At 38.7% G+C, this 23,326-nt stretch overlaps 5 protein-coding genes across 7 annotated transcripts; 3 read left to right on the top strand and 2 right to left on the bottom strand.

The window, feature by feature from the left end:
• The first annotated feature begins 2,383 nt into the window (after nucleotides 1-2,383).
• On the top strand, nucleotides 2,384-7,717 carry LOC131011863 (aldehyde dehydrogenase family 3 member H1). 3 transcript variants are annotated; one of them, XM_057939746.1, is made up of 10 exons: nucleotides 2,384-2,986; nucleotides 4,544-4,612; nucleotides 4,706-4,802; nucleotides 4,928-5,134; nucleotides 5,813-5,928; nucleotides 6,027-6,131; nucleotides 6,217-6,389; nucleotides 6,489-6,579; nucleotides 6,847-6,996; nucleotides 7,190-7,717. In XM_057939746.1, the coding sequence occupies exons 1-10, from the start codon at nucleotides 2,795-2,797 to the stop codon at nucleotides 7,418-7,420; spliced, it is 1,431 nt and encodes a 476-aa protein (XP_057795729.1). In that variant the 5' UTR covers nucleotides 2,384-2,794; the 3' UTR covers nucleotides 7,421-7,717. The 3 variants fall into 3 exon arrangements, with proteins under 3 accessions (XP_057795729.1, XP_057795731.1, XP_057795730.1); XM_057939748.1 differs by having other exon boundaries at nucleotides 2,616-4,030; XM_057939747.1 differs by having other exon boundaries at nucleotides 2,616-4,359.
• Nucleotides 7,718-7,827: 110 nt separating this feature from the next.
• Nucleotides 7,828-9,277, bottom strand: LOC131011864 (uncharacterized). The gene is made up of 3 exons (XM_057939749.1): nucleotides 8,941-9,277; nucleotides 8,467-8,873; nucleotides 7,828-8,379 (listed from the first exon to the last, which is right to left on the bottom strand). The coding sequence occupies exons 1-3, from the start codon at nucleotides 9,109-9,111 to the stop codon at nucleotides 7,935-7,937; spliced, it is 1,023 nt and encodes a 340-aa protein (XP_057795732.1). The 5' UTR covers nucleotides 9,112-9,277; the 3' UTR covers nucleotides 7,828-7,934.
• A 527-nt stretch (nucleotides 9,278-9,804) lies between these two features.
• Nucleotides 9,805-10,266, bottom strand: LOC131009648 (uncharacterized). The gene has a single exon (XM_057937059.1). It carries the CDS (start codon nucleotides 10,264-10,266, stop codon nucleotides 9,805-9,807), a length of 462 nt encoding a protein of 153 aa, XP_057793042.1.
• Nucleotides 10,267-18,420: 8,154 nt separating this feature from the next.
• Nucleotides 18,421-19,476, top strand: LOC131009647 (uncharacterized protein At2g29880-like). Its single transcript, XM_057937058.1, has 2 exons — nucleotides 18,421-18,768; nucleotides 18,853-19,476. The coding sequence occupies exons 1-2, from the start codon at nucleotides 18,421-18,423 to the stop codon at nucleotides 19,474-19,476; spliced, it is 972 nt and encodes a 323-aa protein (XP_057793041.1).
• A 187-nt stretch (nucleotides 19,477-19,663) lies between these two features.
• Nucleotides 19,664-21,140, top strand: LOC131009644 (uncharacterized). Its single transcript, XM_057937057.1, has 3 exons — nucleotides 19,664-19,792; nucleotides 19,972-20,235; nucleotides 20,309-21,140. The coding sequence occupies exons 1-3, from the start codon at nucleotides 19,664-19,666 to the stop codon at nucleotides 21,041-21,043; spliced, it is 1,128 nt and encodes a 375-aa protein (XP_057793040.1). The 3' UTR covers nucleotides 21,044-21,140.
• The last annotated feature ends 2,186 nt before the right edge of the window (nucleotides 21,141-23,326 follow it).

Below are 23,326 nucleotides of genomic sequence, written 5' to 3'. Positions count from 1 at the left end.
CCGATCCGGTTAATCGGTTAACTGAACCGAGATAAGCGGTTAGTGAAATCGCTCTTATTTGGTTACGATTAATCGGATAAATCGAACCGAACCAATTACCAGCCCTAAATGTGATTCATATCTTAGTATTTCACAATATAATTAATACCATTGAATAATTAACAAGGTTTGTAGTATACATTCTCAAAAAAAAAAAAGATTTGTAATGTACGGGTGTGTAAGTATAAATTTATCACTTAAAGTGGAGATCACATTTTTTCATATATTACTTGTTTGAATGATAATATATTTATCCATTCTTTATAAGATTGTACTATAAAATTATATCACCCTTACTTAAGTATAAAATTATCTCTTTCTCAACAAAAAAGGTGACACCTAAAAATTTATACCATTTGCTAGAATTTTTTTATTATGTCAAAATAAACAAGGTATAAAATGAAAATGGAACTTATCCATTTTTTATACCTCAAGGCAAATACACTCTGCTAGTATTGATCTGAGAAGAGCTTGTAGTAGTATTGTATTAATTTGTCCCGTTATTTATGACTGGGGTAATTATATTTATTTATACCAATAATGTACAAATATTGATATCAATAGATAAATATGACAGAGTTAGCAATTTCGCAAATATCAATATTTTCAACCCCCCCCCCCCCCCTTTACAATATATTCCCTCCGTCTCACTGCAAATGTCTCACTTTCTATAATTGAATGTCCAATTACAAATAATATTCTCATTATAAATAATGAAATTTAATGGGCTCATCCACCGTATTCTCTCTCTATACCTACTTTTAAAATAATATTAAGATGAGAAAATATTTTTTTTATCATATGTGTATTAGAGATGAAAAAAATGAGAAAATATTGAAAAATATTTTCACACCTATCATGCATAAAATAACATTATCCAACATTAGAGAAAATGTGTGAAAATGAGCTATCCAAGAATATATTTCACTATGTCTGAAGAAAAATTTCCATCACAGTAAACATGTAAAAATGATGAAAAATGAATAAAAATATACATTTTCTCTCATTTTCCATCAAAGTAAACACATCATATACATAATATTTACAATTACAAGAGACATCTATTATATAATCAAATAATCAACTCACACGCGAGCGGACCTCTACACTACACAAAGGTGGGAAAACTATTTGCACACAGGCGAGTCTATTACCCACACAAAAGTGGGAATTGAATCTAATACTCCTCACAAATGACTGTTTTTCTTGCCACTTGAACTATGCCTCATTGGCCCTACATATATTTTTTATCCCATAAAAATCTATTTATTATATGAAAACACAGTTTGTGGCATTTTAGTAAATAAAATCATCAATTGAAGGCAATGATAGAAATTAATAAAAATGGGAGATGAGAGATAATATTACTAATCCCACTATAGCTCAAATATAGGGAATAACCGAAAAAAGAGGAAGGAAAGAGAAAGGGGGAGAGATGAGGGAGAATAAAAAGAAAATGTTTAATATTTAAAAAATTTAATTAACATTACTTATTTGTTATAATTTATTTTTAATTATTTTTATCATAATTTTTAATTTGTTATCCCTCATTTATTTATAATGTTGAACATCGATCATACTTTTTTTTTCATTTTGTTTTCGATTGTTGGAGAAAAAATAAGTAGGTGTCATTTATTTTTTCATTCAAAAAAGAATTTACATTGATTGTTTGATTATAATTATTTTAAAATTATACATTTTTCAATTATATTATTTTTAATGAAATAGAAAAAGAAGATTTGTATTAATTTTAATATGAATCTGTAAATAAAAGAATAGTTATATATCCTAAAATTAGAATCTATAATACTATATAGATTTATTTAATTGTGTGTACAAATTATTTATTTACATAAATATATTTGTTGTTATATTTTCTTTTTATATCATTCGTATTTTTTTTATTTTTTTATTAGTTTTGGGCTATTTAAATACAAACTTTTAATAATAATACAATTTGAACTTTTAAGAGCCCAAAATCGTTATATTAAATTACAGCTATTAATTTTGTTATTGGTTTAGTGTCATTTACTCAAAATGAGATTGACTTAAATTATTTTAACAATCTATAAATTTCATTATTATTATACGTATTTAATTATTTATTATTATACAATACTTATTAATAAGTTGATAATATTGTTATTATAAACTATTTTAAATCAAATACTAATATTTAAATTAACATTTTGTTATTAAGTAATCTAACTCAGTAATATTTTAATATTTTTGTTTAAATTTTTTAAAAATTAATAAATATATGGTGGTTCGTGCATCGCACGGGAGATTATACTAGTTGCTAATAATGATTATATTAAATAATAAGATTAGATAATCAACGTCTGTACTAGTGTACACATACATATACATATTCTTTGAATAGTAGAGTTGTGACCTTGCTCGTATTTTAATTACGATTTTATGACTTGATGGAGAGTCTTTGTAATTTGGAGGCTACTCACTATTCACATTATAGGAGACCGTGATGGTGAGAAATTCGTACATATTCCCAGGGTTAGTAAGCTAACGACCCTAGTATATAAACTCCGATTTAAAAAGTAATCAAATCCAAAGATCGCTATCGTACCAAACGTCGCACCCACCACACAAAGTCGAAACAGAAGAAGCGACGAACAAGACTGAAAAATATCAGCTGTGTATCCCTCGAATCCCGCCAAAAACCAGTATAAACCGCACGACAATATATTCTAACCACGCCTTGGGATTCGTGATTTGATCTCGAGTTTGGAGAAATATGGCTGTGTCTGTCGAGACGGCGGCGGAGGAGCTCAGAGACGTATACAGCTCCGGCAAGACGAGGTCGTACGAGTGGCGCGTTTCGCAGCTTAAAGCGCTGCTCAAAATCGCGACTCACCACGAGAAGGAAATCATCGAAGCTGTCAATTCGGACCTCGGCAAGCACGAGCATGAAGCTTTCCTTCATGAGGTGAGGAGAGTTTGGATTGTTGATTATTATCCGATTTGGAATATACGTGTGCGTGTTTTTTGGTCGATGAATGATACTGTAGCAGTTATTGTTTTGTCGCACTGAACGCACAGATTCGTCTCGGTCTAGTATCTATTCTTCGTTTGCACATGATTCGACACATATTTTAATTTGTTTATTTATTTGTGACTGGATGTTGCTGTGCCCCATAGAATTCACCAGGCGCAGCAATTGACTGCTTCTTCCGAAATTCGGAGTTGATTTCAAATACCTTTGTAGTTTGTATTCGTGTTTATTGATATTGCAGATGATGTGTGAGATGTTACCTTTTATAGTCAACTGCATTTAATGCTTCCTGCTCATTAATGAAAAAATAACTAGGATTTTCTGCATTTCTGTTTATTTATTTTCCTTTTGACTTCTTGGAATTATGACGCCTAACGGTGGTTGCTGGTGGAGTTAATACTGTTCTTTAACTATTTGTTTGATGTGTAAAGCGAAAGTTTTGATTGGAATTTTGGAAGTTACTTAATTTTACGAGGAAAGAGGGATGACACGAACCATCCTTTTTGGGTGATTTGATGCACGCGAGATTTCAAATTCTTTGCTTGTACATCATGCTTTGTTAGCTGGAGATTTGTTATTGGTGGATATGGATGTTTGCCTTTTATAAGCTATCACAAGATTTTCAACTTGCGACTCTTGGGAAATGTCCATAAATGTTTTTCCTATTATTGAAAGAGAATTTCTAGTTTTTTGTTTGGGGAATTCGGTTAGGAATATAGATTACTGCTTTTATGTATTTAAATTTTAAACTAAAGCTGTGTAAATAATACTTGTCGTCCGTACAAATAGACTAACCTGTACCATTCAATTTTTACTGTCTACGTGTTGTTTGCTTCTTCTTATGGGCTGGCGAGACACTTTCTTAAGCTCAGCTCAAGAATGTAATAAAATCTGAAGGATTTCTCATTGGAAGACTTTAGCAGAACAAAATCCTGCAAAAGAGAAGGGTCTGCACATGAATTGGCATTATGGTCACAGGAAAGAACCAATTTTTTTTTTATAGTTTGGAGAATATATATGTTAAGCATATGTTATGCTTTCCGTATTAGCTGTAAGATGAGTTTGGTGAAATAAAAAGAGGTAGGGAGGTGTCAAAAAAGCTAAAGATAAAATTATCTCACTTCCTTCAGAACTTTTGCAAGTTTTACCTAGATAGAGTCTAGAAATTTGAATGATGAATGGAAGATCAACAAAATATTTCCCAAAAGCGAACAGATTCGAGCTGTTTCATCTGCACCTTATCAGATATATTGTTTATGAAATGAAGAGAAACTTTTGATGTTACATCGTCAGAGATGCATTGGGAGGTTTTTATCATTACGATCCTAAGCTTATCATCTATTCTCTGTTTCTTTGTGCTTTTATTTCCAGTTCATCTTTTGACTGTTACCTTTTTGTATGTAACTTATTGTTCACTAAACTACACCATGGAAGTATTTAATCTTACTGTTTCATCATTTCAGAATACAACTTAACTATTTTGTCATGCAGATTGCTGCAGTAGTATCAGCATGCAAGATGGCGCTGAAGCAATTGCATCGATGGATGAAGCCTGAAAAAGTAAATTTGTGTTTATTTATAGTTTTAAATTATCATGATTCTCTTATTTGTTTATTCAGATTGTCAAATGGTGCTGATTTTTTGTGATTGCAGGTTAAAACTTCCATGACCACTTTTCCCTCATCAGCTGAATTAGTATCAGAACCCTATGGCGTCGTATTGGTTATATCAACATGGAACTATCCTATCTGTATGTTCTAGTTCTTGTCCTGCATATGTTTGGCCTTTTATCTATTTAAAATTTTTCTTTGCCATATGTGATATTGATAAATTGGCCTTGTTATTGTTCGCATATGATGCTGTTCTCTGCCAAAGTGTTGTCACTTGAGCCAGTCATTGGAGCTATTTCAGCTGGTAATGCTGTAGTACTGAAGCCATCTGAAGTTGCCCCTGCAACTTCCTCAGTTATCTCAAAACTTCTTGGGCAGTATATGGATGTCTCAGCTGTGAAAGTTATAGAAGGTGGTATTCACGAAACAAGTGCATTACTGGAACAAAAATGGGACAAAATATTTTACACAGGTACTTGTGAGCTAATAAACACCCATAGTTGGTTCATAGTAAAAGAGTCTGCTCAAGCTTTTAGATGCTAATGTTGCTAGGTGGTTTTACATACAAGAGTATTTTCTCTATTTCTTTTACCTGCACGCGATGCTGAAATTGGCACCATATATTACTGGAATTTTCTTTTAGATTGATAGGTTTTCTTGTTTATTTTCTGATTGCTCAAGCAAAAGGTTACAAACTCTGCAATGTTTTCTAGTCCCTGAGTTCAGAGGACCACGCAAATATCTGCTGATCGATTAAATAACGGAAGCACTGACTTGTAATTGGACTGAGAGATTCTTTCAGATTTAGCAGTCAAGTGGTCAAGAACCTCTTAGTCTAGCTCCAAAAGTTTAGTAACTAAATCTTATTAGTTAATGAATCTTAATGTAACTAAGCCTATTAACATGTAAAGGGACAGAAAAAAAGAAGTTTGTATATAATGATAGCTATATTAGAATGTAGTTAAGTATCAGAAATTTGAAGAGATATTTCACAGCTGGTTTTGGTTATAGTTTGCTCTACTTGGAGGTGAAGTAGCTCTGTATATCGCTCTCTCGATTTTATATTTGAATCGTAATAAAAATATCAACTATTGGTGTTGGTATCACAAACTTTATTGGTCCTAAACCTAATCAAACAAACTTTCTACAGGGAATAGCAAGGTTGGACGTGTTATATTAGCTGCTGCTGCTAAGCATCTTACACCTGTGATTTTGGAGCTTGGTGGGAAATGTCCAGTAATCGTTGATTCAAACATCAACTTAACAGTAAGTCCGTCAGGCCTCAGTTACTGAAACTCGACCAAATCTGAATTTTTCTGAATCAAACACCAACAGATGATGTGCTTGTTCTGTTTGTTCTTAAGGTTGCGGCAAGAAGAATAATCTCAGGCAAGTGGGGATGCAACAGTGGACAAACCTGTGTTTCACCTGATTATATAATAACTACAAAGGACTATGCATCAAAATTTGTAAGCAATACCAACTGAACTATATTGTACATGCAAATAGGGGTATACGTTCTCTCTTTGATCAAATTCTGATATGATTTCTCAGGTTGATGCGCTTTCATCTGAACTAGAAAAATTCTATGGAAAGGATCCTGTGAATTCAAAGGACTTGTCAAAAATTATAAATTCCCGACATTTTGAACGTCTAACAAAGCTTTTGGATGAAGAGAAGGTTTCCAGTAAAATAGTTATTGGTGGTCAACGGGATAAAGCCAATCTGTGAGTTCCAAAACTTGGTTCTGCCCTTTCTTCTTCAGCAATGATATGGTGTTGGTTGATGATGTATTCATGAAATTCTTTTCCTTGTCCATCTTACAGCAAGATCACTCCCACTGTTATACTGGATGCCCCACAAGATTCTCTGATCTTGAATGAGGAGATTTTTGGTCCTTTACTTCCCATTATCACGGTAAAAGTTGATAAGCTTCTGGTATATTTATGTTTGGACTAACTTTATACAGTAGTTGGATAATTTGATTTATTTATACGTAATTCTTGCCATGATAAACCAAAACAAGTAAAACGAAGAAAAGAAAAGAAAATGTTCATGTTTGTTTTACTGGATGAGCCAGAAGACTCACTGGTCCCTAATTCCTTAGCTGATTCTTGTTTTAGCTATGGAAACTTAATAGTGTATTGATTTTCTTAAGTTTCTGTATTTTCGTTTTATATGAAGGTCAACAATATTAAGGACGGCATTAACTTGATTACTTCTAAAGACAAGCCCCTTGCTGCATATATATTTACAAATGACAAGAAGCTCAAGGAAGAATTCGTGCAAAGAGTTTCAGCGGGGGGCATTTCCGTTAATGAAGTAACTATTCATGTAAGTCTTTCTTCTGACGCTATTAAAATTATTTTGTTCTTGAAGACTTGATAACATGCAATTAAAGGCACAATACATGCTTAAATTATCTTCTTCTTGTTGCTTCATCAATATTATTGCTAAATCTATCAACTAATTTGATGGGAAATGCCACTCGGTAGATCTGAACCATATTATAAACTCTTTTGGGCAGCTTGCTGAGGCCACATTGCCATTCGGAGGTGTGGGAGAAAGTGGAATGGGATCATACCACGGTAAATTCTCTTTTGAGGCTTTCAGCCATAAAAAGCCAGTTCTGTACCGCGGGTTTGGTGGGGAAATATCTGCAAGATATCCACCATACACCTCCAGAAAGCTGAAATTTGTGAAAGCTGTGTTAAGTGGTGATATACTTGGCATTATCCGTGTGTTGCTCGGATGGTAAGATTCATATGCCTGCATTCCTTCTGGTTGTGTGGTTTATTTTTAATAAGACGTAGCAGGCCTTGATTCGGTTTTCTGATGACTGCTAATGGGACTAGATAACCAAGTCCTATGGTTATATTATATAGATCGAAATATTTATCTCATTTGCTTCGGTATCTCTACCATCTATCTGTGTGCAGGCAGAAAAGCTAAACACTTGTGTACTTTCCCTTTTTCTCAGCGCGTAGAACTCATTTGTATGTTTATGTACATAAAAATGATAATCGATGACATTCTTTGCATCTGCAGTTTATTATTTCTATGGCTATTCTTTTTGTTGTGGTATTGCTCTTAATTAAACAAGAGTCAGTAGGTTATTATTATTAGAATCTTTAGTAGCAGCTCACCCATATCAAAACAAGAAGATATAGAAGTCAGCTTATGATAGATCAGCTTTAGTTTTGTACAAATCTTAGTAGTCACCTCTGCATCTGTAAAGAAAAAGATCAAGAGGGGAAGAAACGGTAGATTAATTAACAAGTCTGCTGCAAAATAGTAGCAGCAGTAGATCGCTGCTCTTGTGTCAACGTCTCCGGGAACTTGGCAGAGATGTTGACGATCAAGTCCCCTCTTGTCCCGGGCTCGTGTTGCTTTGGCATGCCTTGTCCTTGTATGGTCTTCACGTAGCCGGGGTGCACGACGTCCTCTATTCTGAGGCTGGTCGTCTCGCCTCCCAGCAACGGGAGGAGAAGCGCGCACCCCGTTAGAGCATCCACCAACATGATCTCAACTCCCAGTTGCAGATCATCCTCTTGCCTCTTGAACAAGGAGTGTTCTTTCTCTGCTATCACGAATACTACATCCGCGGCTTCTGTACCGGGCATCTGATTCCCCTTCCCCTCGAATGTGATCTTCGTGCCTCTCCTCCATCCCGGCTCCACTTTGATCGTCACAATTTCATCTTCCTCCACTATTTGCCTGCACCAGAGTTGCAGAGAAAAAGGTGTTAAGATCTCTGTGTCCATCATGATTATATTATGATGTATGGTTGTTTCTGTTTTTTACCCGTTGCCTTTGACGGCGTCTCTTTTGATGGCGACCTTCTTGATGCAACCGAAGCAGAGCTCCTCGAGGGTGCACTCGAGCTGCTTCTCCATTGCGGCCGGCTTGATCAGCCCACTCGAGTTGGAGAAAATGATGGGGGCCGCGATCCCCCTGCTCGTGCTTCTCGAAAACGTGTGTGTCAAGCCTCCAACAGCAGCACCCCTCGTTGATTCTTTATGGCTCAGGCTCCTTGAAAGGGGCCCTGTAGCTGCTCCGCTCCGGCCGTGGTAGCTCAGATTCCTCGACAGCCGGGACGAGCCAGAGCCCCGGTGGGGCGATCTTGTTGCTTGGGTGTCGTCGTAATCACTCCCTTGTCTGTCATCAACTTCTCTCCCAGCATTATGTTTCTTGGTCTTTGATCTGCTGATCTGCAGGATTAGGATGTTAATAATTTGTTTTGTAGAAAGACGAGGGTATGTTACAAGAAATACGTACCTTGGTATCTTCGATTGGCTTGGGTTTGGGTTTGTTTGCTGGCTTCTTCAAAAAAAAGGGTTGCTTCTCTGGGTAGCATTTGGAGAGGAAGGATTTGCATGCCCTGCAGACGTTTGCAATTCCTAGAAAGCGAATCAAATCATTGGGATTTGGTCTTGCATGCTCTCCCATGGATGGTATGCTAGAGAGAGAAGACCAACAAGAAGAAGAAAAGATATATGAGACAAGAGATTAATACGGAGCGCAACCTCTTTCTCAGGCTCATCTGTGTGTTTGTGTGTGTGTGAGAGAGAGACTAACACGGAGAGACAAAGCAAATTGTTATTGGACGACACTCTGCTTAACAAATTAGTAGGATTTTTAGGAGTTCCATTCAATTATACGAGTATTAATTACATCTCCAATATACTATACCATTATTGCACACCGTCAGCTATAACAAACTAACTAGCACACTATATCCCAAGTCCTGATCAACGAATCATTTGGGACGAAATTATTTTCATTCCTACACGGCTACACCTTGTTTTCATGCCTCTAAAAGCAAAACAAATCTTTTGAAAATTATATTTTAATATTTCATGTGTGCGGTTCTATTATTTTTACTCCTAATAACTTTCTCAGAGCATCTCCAATGTATGGTAGAGGGGGTCTTAGTGGTGGTCCCCACTTAAGACACACCCCTCTCCAATGCATTGTGTCTTAAATGGTGTCTTAGATCCTCATTTCCATAAAATTCATATTTCTACACTTTTATTTTTAAATTTCAAATTTCATTAAAATTAAACATTACAATAATTAAAATAAAATTAAAGACATAATTAAAATAAGATAATAAAATAAAAATTACAATAATTTCCTAATCTAAATAAGCCCTCGACGCTTGAGCACTTCTTGGACTAGGTGGTTGTGCAAGGCCAATTGTGCCCCCGTCATATTCGTCGTGTCTGTGTTCAAGAGCTTCATATCTATTTCCTCCTGTTTCATCTCGGCTTGCACATTTTTGACTTCGGCGATTTGCCCCGTTTGGAGAGCATGCTCCTTCATGCTTTCGGCGACCTTCTCAAGGGCCTCGAAGACCGAGATGCCTCTCGAAGATCCTTCTCCCTTCTTCCCTTTCCCCTTGTCTCGCTTTGTCGCTTTTTGGCCTTGAGGCCTAGTCGTGATACTCGGCTCCGAAGAAGTGGTGGTTGCTTGGCCATCGGAGCCCTTCGACTTCTTCGCGGAGTGGACATCCCCGACTTGCGACATGAATCTTTCACACTCGCACAGGACTTTCCAAGCTTTGATGTAGGAAAATTGCTTCTTGAAATTCGCCTCGAACATCGTCTGAGCTTGTTGGGTGATTTGGTCGTTTCTCATACCGCTTCCCCAATTGTCCTTGCAAATGTTGTAGAAGGCCTCGAAATATTTCGTGTCCTTTTGGACACGTGCGAAGTGGGATTTGAAATGATCCGGCTTATGTATCGGCGCTCCCGATGGTTTGAGCGCGTTGAACTTCTCCGCGATTGCTCCTCAAATATTGGAGTAACTTTGGGAGGTTCCCAAAATAGGATTGTGGGTAGCCTCCGCCCACAAGATTGCCACGAGCTCGGTCTCTTCGCTAGAGTATTGGGTGCGGGTTCTCTTGGCTTTCGGCTTCTCAGTCTCCGGCGCTTCTTGGGCGTTGGTGGGCGTGCGAAGATTTCTCGTAGCCAAGACATTGGAGACTTGCGAAAACGGAGCAAACCCCATCATCGGAAGCCTCGAACCTCCGCTTTGTTGCTCGAGGTATTCATCGAATTCGCGATCCATTACAAGAAAAATGTAGAAGAGAGAATTGCAGTTGAGATAATGAGAAAGTACTGAATTTTAGATTGTGGAAGGGTGGTATTTATAGAAGGAAAATAAAAAGAAAAAAAATTAAAATCTAAAACTAAAAAAAAAAAATCAAAACGGTCGAATTTTGAATTTTAAATATAATTTCATTTTTTTTAATAGGGCGCGTCCTCCGGATGCGAGAACGCGCCACACATAAACTCCCTTCGCTCTGGGTCTCCAGCTCGTCCCCGCTTTGAATTTGGCCGCATCTCCAATGCGGCCACCAGTTTGGCGACCCGGATCGACGCCCCTTTCGAGTTTTGACACGCGGGGTGGAGATGCTCTCGTATTCTCGTACTTTTATTACCGGACCAAAATTTAAGGTGGCATCTCGAAAATTATGAATTTTGGAGATGTCTAAAATCTCTGAGAATAACTTGATAAATATTAGATTATTTTATTACTAGTATTTTTAGGATATTTGTATGTACTCGTTTGAATGGAGTAAAGTTTGCATTATGCTTATATTTGTATTCACATCGCATCCGATGATATACCAATACTTTTGTTGATATTTTAGAAAAGTAACCGAATCTAAATTTTGACTCATTTCACAGATATCATCTATCTATTAAATAATTTGACATAGGTTTGTTTTCAAGTTCTTAAATGTATCTTATGATATCGATTTCTTTCAGCCACAAAACTCATTGATAATACTATGATAAAAAAATTGTTGGTATCAAATGCAAATCCATACAATAATACCAATGCAGCGGAAACAATTTATAACGCACATACAATCGAGAAACGTCCCCAATCTTAGCAAACAAGAAAATCTCCACAAGTAATCAAGATCATATGCAAGACGATAAATGAGACAAGAGATTTACGTGGTTCGGCAAATGCCTACGTCCACGGGAGCAACACCAATCGTAATATTGAAGAACTCCGACGATTCGCACAACTCGCGAACTCGTCACACAATGAATCGAGAATTACACCCAAGATGAGATCAACCTCTCACTCTCGTACACTCTCAAACCCACGCTGGAAAAACCCTCTTCAAATACCTCACGATCTCTCGTGTATATCACACCCCAAGCTCTCTGTTTTTCTCTCACAGCTCTCTCTTCTCTCTTCTATCGAAAATGAAGAAGCAGAAGAATAATGCTCTCTCTCCCTCCTTACAACTTTCACTACGGAAAAGAAGTCAACAAAGGAAAAGCAAAAAGTAAAAGCAGAAAAGTTTGTCTGCCACCAACAATTCTCCACCTCGTACTTCATTTGATAAACCTCAAATGTAGGACGAATACGAGCACCGCCCACGAACATGGACACCCGTACAAGCTGCACCACTTTTCCATGGTTGCCTACATACCCAATCCAGGGATCAAGCTCCTGTAGTTCGAACACAAAAGGATAAGCTCCACCTCACCCCAACACCGCCCCGAAAGGCTGCCCCGTTTGATTATCAACACGGGTTGATATGTAGCAAGTCCAAACAGTGTTTAAACTTACCACCCGTCACCACCTTGGTTAACATGTCTGCTGGATTTTCATCTGTGTGCACTTTCATAAGAGAAATATCACCTTCCTCTATGACATCCCGCACAAAATGATACCTGATATCAATATGCTTGGTACGAGCATGATGAACCTGATTCTTTGCCAAATGTATAGCACTCTGGCTATCACACCACAGGTCCACGCGATCCTGCTTAATCCCAAAATCACCCAGAAGACTCCACAGCCACAAAGCTTCCTTAACCCCCTCTGCCAAAGCCATGTACTCAGCCTCGGTAGTGGAAAGAGCCACTGTAGCCTGCAACATCGATCTCCAACTAATCTCCAACTAACGGGGGCACCGTGTACACAGAACACATATCCCGTAGTAGATCGTCGTCTGTCTAGATCACCCGCATAATCCGAGTCCACAAACCCATTAACCTGACATGTATTTCCACTAAAACACAATCCTGTGTCGCTGGTACCCTTCAAGTACCTAAGGATCCACTTCACAGCTTCCCAGTGTGTCTTTCCAGGATTAGCCATAAACCTGCTCACAACACTAACTGCTTGTGAAATGTCCGGACGTGTACACACCATAGCATACATCAAACTGCCAACTGCACTAGTGTAAGGCACTTTCTCCATCAATTTTTTCTCTTCAGGTGAAGTGGGAGATTTCTTTCTAGAGAGCCTGAAATGAGGAGCCAACGGAGTTGCCACCGATTTTGCATCTTGCATCCCAAATCTCTGCACAACCCGCTCAATGTAGCTTTTCTGGCTCAGGAACAAAACACAGTTTGTCCTCTCTCTTCTAATCTCCATACCCAGTATTTTCTTAGCAGTGCCCAAATCCTTCATCTCAAACTCTTTACCAAGTTAAGATTTCAGTCTATCTATCTCCACCTTGCTCTTCGAGGCAATAAGCATGTCATCCACATACAACAAAAGATAGATATACTCACCTCCAGGAAGTCTCCGAATATAGACACAACAGTCATAATCACTTCTGGAATAACCATGCTTCAGCATGAAAGAATCAAACCGCTTGTACCACTGTCGAGGAGATTGCTTCAATCCATACATGGATTTCCTCAAGCGATAAACATGATCCTCTTTACCCTCAACCTTGTAGCCCTCAGGTTGACGCATATAAATCTCCTCCTCCAAGTCTCCGTGCAGGAAAGCGGTTTTGACATCGAGTTGTTCCAGCTCAAGATCACTGTGAGCCACAACACTCAACAACACCCGAATAGAAGTGTGCTTCACTACTGGAGAGAAAATCTCATTGTAGTCCACTCCCTCCTTCTGTGCATATCCCTTTGCTACTAACCTCGCCTTGTACCTGATCCCACCGAGCTCAGAATTATCCTCTTTCTTCTTGTAGATCCACTTACAACCAATAGCCTTCTTTCCTTTGGGCAAAGGTAGAACCCCCTCCAGAACTTGATTCTTCCGAAAAGACTCCATCTCTTCTTCATTCGCAACCAACCAGCTTGAGCTATTCTTGTCCCGAATAGCTTCCTGGTATGATGCTGGCACCGCATCATCCTCTGGTAGTGCGCACCCGACCAAGTTTGCCTGCCCATAATGCTTCAAAGGCTGATCTGACCCCAGCTTTTGAACTCTCTTGTATGCTCGCTTTGGCCTAGTGGAAACCAAATCATCCGCGAGCCGCTGTTGGTGTAAAACATCTACATTCTCTTGATCAAGAGCCTCGAGCTCAGACTCCTCATCACTCTGTTCTCGAGTGTCTCCATGACCTACTTCTTGAACACGACTAGAACCTGGTTGATCCTTAGGTTCTATCTCGATCACCTGAGACTTGACCGTCTCATTTTCATCTTCACCGGGCATTGTATCTTTAAACTTAGCTGCCATGGAATACTCATCAAAGATAACATCCCTGCTGATTATGAACTTTGAATTTTCAAAACACCACAAGCGATAACCCTTCACTCCAGTTGCATACCCCAATAATATTGCCTTCTTGGCCCTCGCCTCAAGCTTTCCCTCGCTGACGTGATAGTATGCTGTGCATCCAAAAGTTCTGAGTCTCTCATAATCTGCATGTTCCCCAGACCATAGCTTGTATGGAGTATCTCCACCTAAGCTCGAATGTGGAGATCGATTTATGACATGAAGTGCTGTAAACATCGATTCTGCCCACCATTCTCTGCCTAGCCCTGCATGAGACCGCATGGACATTGCTCGCTCTCGCAGCGTGCGATTCAGTCTCTCCGCGACCCCATTCTGCTGCGGTGTATTCCTGACAGTCCAATGCCTAGCAATTCCCTCCTGGTCACAGAACTTCTTGAAGGCACCATCTGTATACTCTGTACCGTTATCAGATCTCAATGTCTTCAATTTCTTTCCTGTCCTGTTTTCAACCATTGCTTTCCACTTCTTGAATGTGTCAAACACCTCATTCTTATGCTTCAAGAAATAAATCCAAGCATATCTAGAATAATCATCAATAAACGTGACATAGTACCTGGAGCCTCCCTTGGTGGTAACTGTAGCTGGCCCCCAGACATCAGTGTGCACATAATCTAAGATGCCTTTGCTCCTGTGTTTGCTGGCCCTGAACTGAACTCGGTGTGTTTTCCCGTACACGCAATGCTCGCAAAATTCCATGCAAGGCTTCTTCAAGTTCTTCAGCAAACCTTCTTGACAAAGTAGATGCAGGCCCTTCTCTGACATGTGTCCGAGTCTCCTGTGCCATAACCGGGTGTAGTCCCCTGGATTTCTACTAGTTCCATTTGCTCCAACTGCCGCACTTCCCGTCACTGTTGTGCCCAAAAGCGTATACAAATTTCTTTGACGGATACCCTTCATCACAACTAAAGAACCCCGAACAACCTCCATGACTCCATTCCAAGTGATAATTTTGCATCCACCGGAGTCCAAAGCACCAGCGGAAATAAGGTTCTTACATAGTTCCGGGATATGTCTCACATCCTTTAAGGTTCTGATAACCCCATCATCCATCCTGATTCTGATCGAACCGACCCCCACTGTTTTGCAGGAATGGTTGTTTCCCATCAAAACAGTTCCACCATCTATTTCCTCATAGGTAGTAAACCACTTCCTATTCGGAGACATATGATAAGAGCATCCCGAATCAAGTATCCATTTACCGGCGCTTTCCTCGTTACCCGTGGCATTGAAACACTCACCGATATCCCCTTCCTGCGAAGCAAAACCAGCTTCTTGTGTCCCTTGTACCTTCCCGCTGTTGTTGTACTTGTTCTTGTTCTTCTTCCAAGTTGTCTTCTTGCTGGGGCAATTTGCTTTGAAATGCCCAAGTTCCCCGCACTTAAAACATGGTCTCTCTGCAAGAGGTTTTGAACTGGATCTAGCCTTTACTCCCTTGCCTTTCTCTCGATCACTTGTCTTGCCCCTCGTATACAATCCCTGTGCCTGCTCTTTGCTCCCACTAGTAGCCATGCCAGTAGTTGCAATCTTTCGAAGATCATCCGCCAGGAGTGAAGTCCTAGTTTCATCCATCGTCAGAGTGTCGCCCATGAGCATCAAGGTTTGTACAAGATTTTCATACGATTTTGGCAATGAGAGTAGTAGCATGAGAGCTTGATCCTCATCTTCCACCTTCACATCAATATCCTTCAAGTCCGATATGCACCTATCAAACTTGTTTAAATGTTCCTGGATAGGTGTACCTTCCTCCATCTTGCAAGTGTACAATTTTGATTTCAAGTAGATCCGATTCGTTAGAGTCTTTGTCATGAAGTTCGCCTCTAACTTCAACCATACTCCCGCGGCGGTTACCTCATTGTCCACCAAGAAAGCAACATCCCTCTCTAGGCAGAGAATGATCGACGCTCGTGCTTCAAGATCTAACTCTTCCCAATCCTCATTCGACATGTCTTCGTGCTTCTTTTCTTTACCCGCCAAAGCTTTGTGTAGCTTTTGTGAAATTAGCAAATTCTTCATTTGCATCCTCCAATAGGAAAAATCATTCTTCCCATTGAACCTTGCTATCTCATACTTTCTTATCTTGACCGCACCACTCGTAGACGTCATTTTTCAGCTTGTTTCAGATTTTCGTTTCTCTCAGGAATTTCGTCGAACACCTGGTATGCGCCTCTGCAAGGACCAGCTCAATACCCCTCAAATGTGAGCTCAACCACCCAAATTTGATATCAAGCTCTGATACCAATTGTTGGTATCAAATGCAAATCCATACAATAATACCAATGCAGCGGAAACAATTTATAACGCACATACAATCGAGAAACGTCCCCAATCTTAGCAAACAAGAAAATCTCCACAAGTAATCAAGATCATATGCAAGACGATAAATGAGACAAGAGATTTACGTGGTTCGGCAAATGCCTACGTCCACGGGAGCAACACCAATCGTAATATTGAAGAACTCCGACGATTCGCACAACTCGCGAACTCGTCACACAATGAATCGAGAATTATACCCAAGATGAGATCAACCTCTCACTCTCGTACACTCTCAAACCCACGCTGGAAAAACCCTCTTCAAATACCTCACGATCTCTCGTGTATATCACACCCCAAGCTCTCTGTTTTTCTCTCACAGCTCTCTCTTCTCTCTTCTATCGAAAATGAAGAAGCAGAAGAATAATGCTCTCTCTCCCTCCTTACAACTTTCACTACGGAAAAGAAGTCAACAAAGGAAAAGCAAAAAGTAAAAGCAGAAAAGTTTGTCTGCCACCAACAAAAAAATATATATCAACCATATTCTCAAAAAAAATATACTATATCAACCATAAAATAAAATGAAAGAGTGGCGATTTCTTACATCCACGAAACTCGTGGTAAAAAAAATATCAACCATAAAATGAAAGAGGGGCCCGACTTGAGCAGCATCCTAGTTTTCCTTGTGCTTTTTTTATTTTTATTTTTATTTTTTATTTTTTTTGAGTTTTTCCTTCTGCAGTTGATTGGCAGCTTATTAAACAACACAAACACACTAGGTAAGACTGCAAAAATAATTGTCGGTGATTATTTACATTTTACACACAGAAGAAGAAAAAAACATTCCAAATTTTGTGAAGTGATCCGCACTTTTGTCAATTGCAGTGAAATTAAACATTAAACGCCCTTTACACATATCTAGGGTCAGTATGTACATAGACCAAAGTCACGAAAACAAAAAAACACTATTTAGGTGATGATAACTCTCAACTACTAATTAGAGGGAAACTCCTTATCAATCAAATTGCGTGGATAAAAATCACATTTTCAAAATGGATTTCTTATTTCATTTACATATTCAGTTAATTTCTTAAAATCTATCCTTCTCAAATGAATGCTCATTTAATAACCAAGGAAATATAATACTATTTTTTTTCCTGCGTATACGATTAAAAAGTCCTTTTCTTTGCGTGTGTTGATTTAGGGGGGTGTATTAGTTGTGGAGTTTAATAGATTTCTATGGATTTTAAAAGTCTGGGTGTATTCGTTCCAGACTTTTAAAAGTCTGCAGAAATCTGGGTGTATTCGTTCCCGACTTTTAAAAGCCCATATAAATCTGGGTGTATTCGTTTCAGACTTTTTAAAATCCATACAAATCTAGGTGTATTCGTTATTCCATTGACTTCAAATTCGGAATGACTTTCATGGATTTCATCCAAAAAATACACACGACGAAATCCGGCCAAGAACCACGAGAATTGAAATCCATGGAATTTTGAGCGTGCACTGAGTTCCAGCGCCCGCGGCTAAGAAGCCAGCGAGCGCCTGAACTCAGCATACGTTGAGAAGGCCAGCGCTCGCTGGGTTTGAGCATGCGCTGGGTTCCCAGCGGTCGTTGGGCCCAGGCAGCCCAGCCCAGCAACGCCTTTAAATATCCCTCTTCGATTTTTTTAGCCTTTCACATTCAGACGCCTACCACCCCTTCAAAACTCTCACATTCGGACGCCTACCACCCCTTCAAAACAGAAGACAAGTTCAGGGTTCTACTTTAGCTTTTAGCCAGGTATTTTTTTCTTAAATTTTATATCTTCATAATATTTTAATTATGCAATTTTTCTATAGCATGAATCTTGTATCTTCATAAATTGTTAGCAACTGTATGCTGTGTTTCTATTGCATGTGAGTTGATTTTAGTTTTTTGTTGATGTTTTTTATTTTTATTCATTCATATAGTACTGTTCGGAGTTTAGTAATATTATTATGGGAGACTCTCAACCACAAGATTCCAAAAAAAGGGCAGTGTATGAAGCATGGACGCAGAAACAAAGTGATGCCTTGTTACGAATTCTGGCTGAATCTGCAATTAAGGGATGGCGCGATAATAGTGGTATATTTAGCAAAGCAACAGTAGAGGAAATGATATTGCCTGTTCTCAATGAAAAACTTAGGTCCAATAAAAATTATAATCACTACCAAAGTCGTATCAAATGGTTTAAGAGCCGTTGGAATGCGTATTCAACACTGTTGAAGTTTAACTCTGGTTTTGGTTATGACAACGACACCAAAAAATTCACGGCCCCAGATGAAGTATGGGATGCGTATATAGAGGTAAATTTGTTATCAATTATTTTTTAAACACAATTTAATTTAAATAATATAGTTAATTAATAATTTTCTTATTTATGTTTTTAGGCTCACCCAAAAGATGCATACTTACGCACTGGGAGTTTTTCGGATTATGATGAATTGAGGCTTGCTGTTGGAAACGGTGTAGCTGTAGGAAGAAACGCAATTGGAGTGGGCAGTGCTACCGATGCTAGGACAATAGGAGTTGATGAAAGTAGAGGTCCGCTCATAGAAGAGTTGAATTACGATACTGCTACTGAGGCGTTTGTAGTACTGGCTGAAGATGATCCACCGTTATCCGCCTCCAAATCACCTTTGGAGCCCACTGAAGTGCCTGTAGAGTCCACTCAGAGAAGAGCTCCCGCCAAAAGAAGCAGAGGCCAGTTTGAGACAAATTCAGGCCACACTGAAAATAGTTCGCATCAGGAGCTCATGGTAGAAATTAAAAAAGTCACTAGCACAATGGATCGAGTTGAAAGCCTCTTCGTGAAACGAGATACTATGATGGAGAAAAGAGAAAAGGAAAAAAGTTTTACAACTTGGGATGCTATTGAAGAAATTCCTGATTTGAGTGAAGAGGACCGCTACACGGCATTTGACTTGCTTGTTACAAAGTCACAAAAAGATGGATTTATGAAAATGACTGTTCCTCAACGCAAAAGATGGATAGAATTCAAGACTAGGAAATAGATGATAGTTTAGTCATGTTTTTTGAACTATGTTTTATGAGTACATTGTTTTGTTGGTTTTATGTTTTAATACTTTATTTTGTTGATTAATGAATGGTTTTTTATGAGTATTTTTTAAAGGCTATTTTTTGATAGAAAGTCCCTTTTATTCTTATTTCAATTATTGTTTCATTGTTTTAAATGGCAGCATGAATTATGAAGATAAAATTAACATTGCAATTGAAGAAGACATAGATGAAGAACTTGAGGATGAAATCGAAACAGAGATGGAGATTGAACTTTATGTTCATGCTAGGCAACTGATGGAAGCAGCTAAGGTAGTTATCACTCTATTGGGGAAGATGATGACGCATCATCCGACTGCTGACACGCTCTGATGCGACGACCAAAGACTAGGGAAGGATTTCGTTTTATTACGAGAATTATGGATGGAGATCCGAGCCAGTTTCGACAGTTGTATAGAATGTATCATGACGTCTTCATCAAATTATGCCAGATCATTAGGGAGAAAGCTCATGTGGATGATACACGATATACAACTGTTGAAGAAATGTTGGCAACATTCCTCATCATTGTAGGGCACAACGATCGTTATTGTAACGTTCGTAATAGGTTTGGTCGTTCGCATTTTGCTACTAGTCAGAACTTCAACAAAATATTGAGAGCATTGAACACCATAGCACCGGACATGATGGTTAAGCCGACTGGCGCAATACCCGCTAAAATTCGGAAAAGTACCAGATTTTATCCTTACTTCAAGGTATAATATTTCTGCTCTTGTATTATATTAAATATTTTTTGTTTTTGTATAACACATTCACCTATTATTTTAGGATTGTATCGGGGCTATAGATGGCACTCATATCCCGGCCACGATAATAGGTAAAGACGTGAGTTGTTATCGTAACCGTCATGGGGTGAATTCGCAAAATGTTTTGGCAGCTTGCAACTTTGATTTGCAGTTCATCTATGTGCTTAGTGGATGGGAAGGCTCAGCCCATGATTCCAAAATTTTAAGTGATGCGTTGTCTAGAACAAATGGACTCCACGTGCCTCAAGGTAAATATTTTCTAGTAGATTGTGGATTTGCTAATCGTCGTCAGTTTTTGGCTCCGTTACGTGGCGTTCGATATCATCTCAAAGATTTCGGTGGTGACGGTCGTAATCCAAGAAATGCAGATGAGTTGTTCAATCTTCGACACGCATCATTGCGAAACGTGATTGAACGCATTTTTGGAATCTTCAAATCACGTTTCACAATTTTCAAAACAGCTCCTCCGTTCCCTTTTCAGACACAAGCAGAGTTAGTTTTGGCTTGTGCTGGATTGCATAACTTTCTCCGAAAGGAGTGTCGTTCTGATGAATTTCCAGTCGAAGTTGAAGAAGGAAATGTTGCAGCAGATGTTGAAAACGATGCAGACATTTTGGATTATCTTTCTCAAAGCCAGCTGTCTCAGAGGAATGAAGCTAATGCATGGAGAACAAGTATTGCTAATGCTATGTGGGAAAATAGACAAATAACTGAAACCGATCAAGACACACAGGCGGAGACCGAAGATAATAGTTAGGGAGGTGTTTTGATGGATGTCGTTGAATTAACGCTTGTTTTTTCAATTTGGAATTTTTATGGATGTTGACGTTATTTTGTTTTTTTTTTAATGGATATTGATTTATTTTATTGAGCATGAATTATATAATTAGGGGTGTATTAGTTGGGTATTTGATGAATTCCACAGAATTGAGCATGAATCAGGGGGTATTTGTTTGGGATTTGATTAAAATCCGAGAATTGGAGCATTCTGAAATAGGTGTCCAGCGTCCGCTGGAAGGCAGCACACGCTGGGTTCCCACCGCTCGCTGGGTTCCCAGTAGGGGTGTAATCGAGCCGAGCCGAGCCGAGCCGAATAGTGTCTTGTTCAAGCTTGGCTCATTTAGCTAATCGAGCTGTTTGATTAATTATCGATCGAGCTTTAATCGAGCCGAATACAGTGTCGAGCCTAATCGAGCTTTTTAAATTTAAATTTTTATTTAAAACTTTAATTATTTTCCTAATACATAAGTTAATTTTCAAATATATAAGTTATTTTATTCACAAAAATATAATATATTTACTATTTTCTTGTAAATAAATGATGTTAATTAGATACTTAATCCAAATATTATTACATATAGTATAAAATATAGTAAGACATTTAATGAATAATCTTATGGTTTTAAGATAAATCACTTCACGAGCTTGTTCACGAGCTAACGAGCCGAGCATCGTCATGCTCAAGCTTGGCTTGTTTAGCTAAACGAGCTGTTCATTAAATTATCGAACGAGCTTTTATCGAGTCGAACGTCGAATAGCTCACGAATAGCTTGGCTCGTTTACAGCCCTAGTTCCCAGCGTGTTCTGCCTTCCAGCGGCCGCTGGACCCCTAATTCAGAATGCTCGAATTCTGTGGATTTTAATCAAATCCCACACAAATACCCCCTGATTTATGCTCAATTCCGTGGAATTCATATTTTTTTGGGTTGCTTATGTTAATAATTTGTGTGAATTTTTTTTTATTATGATCATAAAAATTCTTTGACATGATTAAAATGTAATGAAAACATGAAACTCATGAATCAAATGCAAACATAATTCATGAAAACAAACATTAATCATTGTTCAAAAGATAAAATTATCCAAACTCATAAAACAATGTCAACATTAATATAAAAACTCAGAAACGTGGTCTCCAAGAATCCCACTGGCGCTGCAGCTCGGCAATCTGCTGGTCTTGTGCATCAAAGCGAGCATTCATATCATTCCTCATTGATGTCATCGATGAGTCAAAATGAGCTCGGAATGCTCCCATGGATGAATCAAAGTGTGCACGGAATGATGTGAGATCATTCTGAACCTGCTGATGGTAGTCTCTCGACATTGAACCACCAGCTGCTCGCTCTCCATTCCCCTCGTCTTCTTCCTCTGCCTCTTCGGCTTCCTCTTCAGCTTCTTCTTTGTTCTCCTCTTCTTTATCATCACCGGCGGTCCCAAATGGACCAGCACCAGGATCAATGCAGGGACGACGGCCTGCTGCAATCTCGGAGTGTATGTAGTTAACTACACAAGTCCTCTTCGCATGAGGAACCAACGTGTATTGGTCAGAAATCAATTGAGCTGCTCTGAGCTCATTATAATCAATGTACTCCGCATCCAGCTCATCCTGACCATGGATAGGCCCTTCTGTCGCAGCAAGAACTCCATTCTTGTGTGCCAAACCAGTGATAATAGCAGCGAAAGAAGCATGGGCAGTAGGGCGCTTCTTCGCCCGAATCATAGCAGCCCAAATAAACTTTGAGATGCACACTTTTGTGCCATCTAAAGCACACTCCAGCAAAAATACCTCAACTGGATTAACCTTATTCGCCTGCTCCTTTCCAGACACATTATATGCAAGAAATTTATGAACAATAGCCAATGCCGGATCCTTAATGTACCCACTAGGCATACCCGAACTATCCCAATTATCACAGTCAGTCAATCGATTCCACGCTTGATTAACATTCCATCCCCGAGTTTTATCAGATAATCCACCAATACTGAAACCAAAAACAGCTTTCATTCTAGCCAAACTAATGCGATACTCTCGCTCATATTTAATCCATTTCATATCACCAGCCATTTCCACAGTAGTCATGAACTCATAACATAAAGGATCATACCCAGAAAAATCAATATTTTTAGCATATTCTTTCATCCCTAGATTTTGCAAATACAACTCAACTTGCTCCTCAAGATTCAAATCAGTAATCAACTCCCAATCAAAGTAATGCGGAGGAGTAATATAGTTCTCGTTAAATTTCTTAAATATTTCTCC

Source organism: Salvia miltiorrhiza, chromosome 2 (genome assembly GCF_028751815.1).
Source record: "Salvia miltiorrhiza cultivar Shanhuang (shh) chromosome 2, IMPLAD_Smil_shh, whole genome shotgun sequence".
NCBI classification, from domain to species: domain Eukaryota; kingdom Viridiplantae; phylum Streptophyta; class Magnoliopsida; order Lamiales; family Lamiaceae; genus Salvia; species Salvia miltiorrhiza.
The sequence above is the reverse complement of the archived record's forward strand: the minus strand, read 5'-3'. Positions and strand labels throughout refer to the sequence as shown.